The sequence below is a fragment of the Melanotaenia boesemani genome, chromosome 13, assembly GCF_017639745.1.
Source record: "Melanotaenia boesemani isolate fMelBoe1 chromosome 13, fMelBoe1.pri, whole genome shotgun sequence".
NCBI classification, from domain to species: Eukaryota; Metazoa; Chordata; class Actinopteri; order Atheriniformes; family Melanotaeniidae; genus Melanotaenia; species Melanotaenia boesemani.
Genome location: NC_055694.1, coordinates 31836405 through 31842741, shown reverse-complemented (window position 1 = coordinate 31842741; position 6337 = coordinate 31836405). Strand labels below are relative to the sequence as shown.

At 43.9% G+C, this 6337-nt stretch overlaps 1 protein-coding gene across 1 annotated transcript; it reads right to left on the bottom strand.

Moving 5' to 3' along the window:
- Nucleotides 1-373: 373 nt before the first annotated feature.
- Nucleotides 374-6069, bottom strand: rfc2 (replication factor C (activator 1) 2). The gene is made up of 6 exons (XM_042004981.1): nucleotides 5720-6069; nucleotides 5002-5107; nucleotides 3437-3538; nucleotides 2768-3026; nucleotides 2427-2687; nucleotides 374-1097 (listed from the first exon to the last, which is right to left on the bottom strand). The coding sequence occupies exons 1-6, from the start codon at nucleotides 6015-6017 to the stop codon at nucleotides 987-989; spliced, it is 1137 nt and encodes a 378-aa protein (XP_041860915.1). The 5' UTR covers nucleotides 6018-6069; the 3' UTR covers nucleotides 374-986.
- Between the last annotated feature and the right edge of the window lie 268 nt (nucleotides 6070-6337).

Below are 6337 nucleotides of genomic sequence, written 5' to 3'. Positions count from 1 at the left end.
CTTCTCTTTACAGGTGTTGGAAGAAAATGTGTTGTAGCCAAAGAGGGAAGGTGTGTCAGAATAAAGCACACAGAAGTAAAATTTTTACCTTATTGAGTGCTGAGTCTGCAGTTCAGGATGACTAGACATTTATCTGCAGATAAATTCAGGGGTGTCATAAGAGAAACATTTACATTTTCTACTGTGTTTTAGGTGAATTTACTCTGACGCAGTAACACATAACTTGATTCTGACAGTTCTGTAGTAATCTCACATGTCTCAGCTTTCTGTAGAGATTATACAAACAGCTCTTATGGTTATCAAGTAAAATTGATTTATTTTGGTGACATTTCAGACAGGAGGCAGAATAGTAGGCCTTGTGATAAAGAGGTTCAATAAATTCTTGTTTTTTAAGCTTTGGATTATCAGTGAAAACAAACTATTTCAGGAAACAAAGAGAAGCTGCAGGATCAACCTAACTTTGATCACAAGTTTAATTTAATTCTGAATCAAACAGGAATCTTTCTGCTACGCCCTGTTTTTACATTTGATGTGATTTGTTTGTTTTTGAGGCAAAAACTGTTGTGGTCCAGATGACACCAAAGACAGATTAAAGCTTATCCAACTCAAATGAAGTCACCTACTGAAATTAAGACATTTACCGTCACATAGTTGGGTCATCAGAAAATAATCTAAGATCAGAATTAAAACAAATGCTGTTGTAAAACAAACCCCAATAAACAAAGGAGAGAAATATCCAAAGAGAATTTCCCTCCAACCCTGCAGATGAATTTAAATAATATTCAAAGTAAAAAAAAACAAACAAACAACAAAACATGGCGGCTCTGATCGGTGAATGTTTATTCCGGAAGATCTACTTTGCTGATGCTTCGAAACTGAGGCAGGTGTAACATCTGGTCCGACCACATCTGGATCAGAACCGTGCCCAGGACCAAGGATGAGGGGGTAAACACTGACAGTCTGCTGCTGTTGGGAGGGTGTGGGCTTCAGCTTGCAGCAGGGGGCGCCGTCTTGCTGCAGAGGCGCCCCAGCAAACCGGCCATCTGCAGCAGGGAGTTGACGCCTTCAGCCACCCGCATGTGAGTGTACCCAATTTCCTGAAGGAAAGACCCGGAAACACAGAACAGAAGATCAGACCTGGATGTTTGTCACAAACACTGAAGACACCAGTTTTTCTTTCCATTGTTTTATCGGGTTGGGACCCATCCAGCTGTGATCCATCAGGATGGATGGATGGACTCTTCGGTTTCATACAAGTAATTTACATTTACAGGCTTAGTAAACAGGATGGAAATCTGTCCGTTACAGCATCGCCGTGGGAACATGACACGTCTGATAACCACAAAATAAAACCTACAAAGAATTTTGGATCCATTTTAAGCCGCAATACGACTCAGAAATTCCTACAATGATGCTGGATTCAGCTGGTTCAGCTGTGCGCGTCCCCGAGATGGACGTGGCGTTCCCGTGATGGATGTGGCGTTCCCGTGATGGACGTGGCGTTCCCGTGATGGATGTGGTGTTCTCGGCGTAACAATGGAGCAGGGTACGACCGTCAGGATACTACAGAACGCCGTGCCAGTGTGGAAAATTAATCCGTGGAATTAACGTGTCAAACTATTTTTTAAGGCATTAAAGTTAAAACAAAATTCAAATTAGGCACGATGTCAGTGACAGAAGGCGATTTTGGGCATGTAGGTGTCTTGTCACAGATGTAAACAGAATCTACCAAAAACCAGTTTAGTCGCCTTATTTCTGAAGATTCTGACAGTTTTCCAGTCTTACATTTACAGGATGCTGCAGGATGAGACACGACACTGTTTATCACTCAGTTAACCAGGTAGTGGTTGCATCGGGTCCACACTCCTCACCTGTGAACTGGGATGGATAGATGGATGGAGCGAAGCGCGCCGTTTGTAATAGATCTCCATGATCCTCATATCAGCAAGGACTCAAACGTTGTGAATAAAAAGTGGTGCAGGTGCCTCCACTACTAACCATTTCAATCAATATTTAGTGCCGTGATGTTGTTACCGCTCCCAGTTCAGGCTTCAAGGTGGAAAATTCTCATTTTTCATTAAAAAATATGTTCCAAATGTTACATATATAATATTTTTAATGCATCTGACTTCTGTTTGTATGAGGTGGGTCTGTTCAGGTGGTCAGGAATGTGGAAATGTACACGTATGTACATTTAAAATAACTTCCAGCCCTTTAAAAGTTCCTCTAATCATAATGATAAATACTGGATTTCTCAGACCTGATTAAATGTTTTGTGATTTTATAGATGATCTGGAAGTTTGGATTCACTCAGAATATTGTTCATGTTTTCTAAAAGTTTAGTCCATTACATATTACTGGGAGTTTTTGTTATTTATGGGTTATTTCACTGCTTCGCCCCACTTCAGATCACTTTGTGTTGTCACCTTGATGAACTCCAGTTTCAGGTACTCGGCCATCTGGTAGGTCTTGCACACCCTGAAGATGTTTCCGATGATGTCCTCCGGGGAGTAGCCCAGTGCCCACAGCCGCGCCATCACCTCGTAGGCCTCGTCGATGTTTCCCTCCACACAGTGTTCCAGCATTTTTTTCACCTGCAGGGGGTGGGGCTCGTCGCACACTTTAAACACGTTCTCGCCGTTGATGTAGCCGAAGCCGGAGTTGGTGGACTGCAGATTGTTCAACGCCTGGAAACATGAAAAGGGGAGCGTAAGTAAAACCAGTCTGCGTCTGGGCCAAGAACTGGACTCTAGACTCTGTCCCTCACCTGTCTCATGTCTCCCTGAGCGGTGAAGATGACGGCCTCCAGCCCGTCATCAGACACAGACAGGCGTTCCTTCTCCACCACCTCCTGCAGCCGGGCGAGGATCTGCCCGTCGGTCAGTTTGGAGTAACGCAGCACGGCGCAGCGGGACTGGATCGGCTCGATGATCTTATCTGAGGCGTTGCAGGCGAGAGCGAAGCGCGTCGTCTTGGAATAGATCTCCATGATCCTCCTTAACGCCTGCTGAGCTCCATCCGTCATGCTGGAGAGGCAAAGACGTTACAGACCAACCTTTAGTTTTTAAAGAGTTACTGTTTACATGTAAAGTGTTTTATCAGACAGTCGCGTCTCAAAACCCGCTGCTCAGAGCGCAGATTTCCGCCAAGCCAAATGGTTTTTTTCCCAAAGATTGTGGGTATTATTTCTGAGTTAGAAGCTCAGAATGATCCGTATCTGCCCATAGTGAAGAATTCTTTAAAAAAATCCCTCGATCCACGCAGCGATCCGGATCAGCCCAAAATCTAATCACTTCCTTATTCCATTTCTAAGATTTCCTGAAACTTTCATCAAAATCCATCCTTAACTTTTTGAATTATGTTGCCGACAGACAGACAGGCAAACATGACCTCCTCCGTGGCCGAAGCAGCAGTAAAAACTATGAAGAAGTCTCACCTGTCAGCTTCATCCAGGATGATGATCTTGTGTCGGCCTTTGGGCAGCGTGACTTTCTGCTGTGCAAACATCTTGATTTTGTTCCTCACCACATCGATGCCCCTGCAGACACAACACCCTCCATCACAGCTCATCACACCATCGACATTGTCAGACATCAGGGGCCTCATTTATCAAACTGCGTAGCAAAGCCAACTACAGGTGGCGTAGTAAAGGGAAATGTGGCGCACAAAAACTTTCAGATTTCTCAAAGCATGCACATGACCATCCTACACCTGTTTCCGTTTATAAATCAGAATCAACTCTAAAGAGGGTGCATGTGAGGGAACATCTTCCTATGCCCACATGGTGGCTATAAATGGTCAGGTGGAAGCCTGGAATAAATATTCATCACATCATGTGCATGATGACACAGGATGGAAAAGGTGGAATTTTTTGGAGTGTGAGACAAGATCCTGATGGACCACATTAAAAAACGTAAAAATGTTTAATTGGTGGGCAGGGCGTGGGCATTACTGGTGTCAGAAACGCAGAATAGTGGCAGATGTTGTCATCGCAGTGTTAGAAGGGAAGACACGCCAGGGGCATCGGAGTGTGCGGCTGGTTATCTCAGTCTGTAGATCCTCCGTCTGCCATGCAGGAGATCAAAGTTCGAATCCCACAGGGGTGAATCGCTTTGGAGAACAGCGTCGGCTCAATGACAGTACTGATGTAGGTAATTTTGTCATTTGCTTTAATTTATAAAATAAATATGTACAGATGCACCTGAGATCGGTAGCAGTTTATTTAGTGTTAAATAATATTTCTTTCTAGTTGCTGGGTGCTCCAGCTGGGTGGGCGGGGCTCCAGCTGGGTGGGCGGTGCAGAGGGACACAAAGGAGTAGCGGGAATTAAAGACCATCTGGACAGAAATTGGGACAACAATAAAAAAAACAAAAACAAAAAACAAAAAAACATTGTGTAAGAATAAATAATTAAAAGGAAATCCTCCTCTTGTGTGTTTCATTAGCGTAGCATCACTTCTAGACCTCCAGCCTCCAGTCTGGTCCCGCTCTGCTGGAATGAAGGACCAAAGCTACTTTCCACACTGACTGCTACCTGCTGGCAGCAGACTGTCACCTTATTTATCTGGATGGATTTTATAACATGCAAGTTTAGTTTCACAATGACAGAACATATTTTAGTGGTTGAGGTTCTTATTTATATCTCCTCCCTTTTTCATGAAAACCCTGTTTTTTCTCAGTGCACTCTTAGGAGAATTAATATTGAATATGCCTCTTTATTAATTTCTGCAAACAGCTTTAATATCTAACATGTGGTGTGAAAGGTAATAGTGGATCATGCACAAATGTCTCACATCATTTCCTTGATTTTATTCTGTACCGCTGGTGTTGCCCGTTTCTCTACATTATGTATGTACACCAGGGTCAGAGTTGCTGTGAAGGCAGGAACATTTTCCCGTCAAGTTGACTATATTTGGCGTATGCTGGTTTTTGTTCCTAAGCCAGCTTGATAAGTGAGGCCCCAGGTGCAGTTTGTGTCCTTGTCCAGAGTCTGAGTCTCACCTGTCGTTGGAGGCATTGAGCTCCAGCACAGCGTCTTTCATTGCAGATCCCAACAGAGCTCGGGCCAAACAAAGGATGCTGGTAGTCTTTCCTGTCCCAGGAGGACCTGAACCACAAAAGACATGTTTTCCCATTCTGTCCTCACCCACGGGTTGAAATGACACAGTAGAGCAGGCATGTCAAACTGGTCCAGCAAAGGGCCGTCTGGCTGCAGGTTTTTGTTCCAGCCAGCCAAGAGCACACAGTTTGACCAATCAGCTGTCTGAAGACTGAGATCAGTTGATTGAATCAGTCAAATCTGGTGTGCTGCTGCTTGGTTGGAACAAAAACCTGCAGCCACACGGCCCTTTGCTGGACCAGTTTGACATATGTGCAGTAGAGGCTGCAGGGTTTGGTCTTAATGCTGATGACAAACTAACCAATAGTTAATATCTGCTGCTGCAGTTTTAATGATGCAGTCAGCATCTCTAGTTAATGTATATAAACTCAAATGACACTTTGTAAAGGGTGTGTGGAACCTGGTTACACAAACTATAATAAAGAGTAGGAGCTATGTGATTTCTATTTCCCTTGTTTAAGCTAAATAGTAGAAGCTTCATGCACTTCTCTGTGTCGTTTTTTGATGAGTCAATCTCTCTTTGAACGCCTAGCCTGACCGTGTCTAAGGTGAATCCAGTTTCTGGAGAAAACACTTCTTATTCCGTGTGTCCACACTGACCTGCTATGATGATGTTGGGCACGTTTCCCTCCCTGGCGAACACCTCCAGTCGGCTCACCGTCTCTTCGTTTCCTACGATGTCGTTCAGCTTCAGCGGCCGGTATTTCTCGACCCAGGGCAGCTCATATGAGCTCCCGGAGCTTTTAGAGGATGACTCGTCTGGACCCGTTTTGTCCCTGCTTTCTGTGTGTTTCTGGTCGCATTCCTTCTCTTCCATCTCCACATCCATGATGTCCACACTGTCAGCCCGCGAACGCCACTTTCCCTCCCTGACAACCGCTCCAGAGTAAACTCGCATTTCATTGGCTGAGCGTTAAACGTCAGAGAAGGTGATTGGCCAAGAAAACCTCGCGATCGTTGAAAGCCACAAGAGATGCAATGTGTCACAAATAAACAAACAACCAATAAACTCTTATCATAATCTAATGTTTTAAATTCATGGCAAATATATGCTTTATTTGATCTAATTAGAACAAAAATGGCAAAATATCCTAATAAAGTGTTGAAGTAAAAAAGTTTAGGTAATCTGTGTTAGACTATCCGTTAATATAATTTGACACAATGTGTCTACAAATCGTTGGATGGTTTTCGGTTGGTTTTGGTTTTGACCAAATCGCG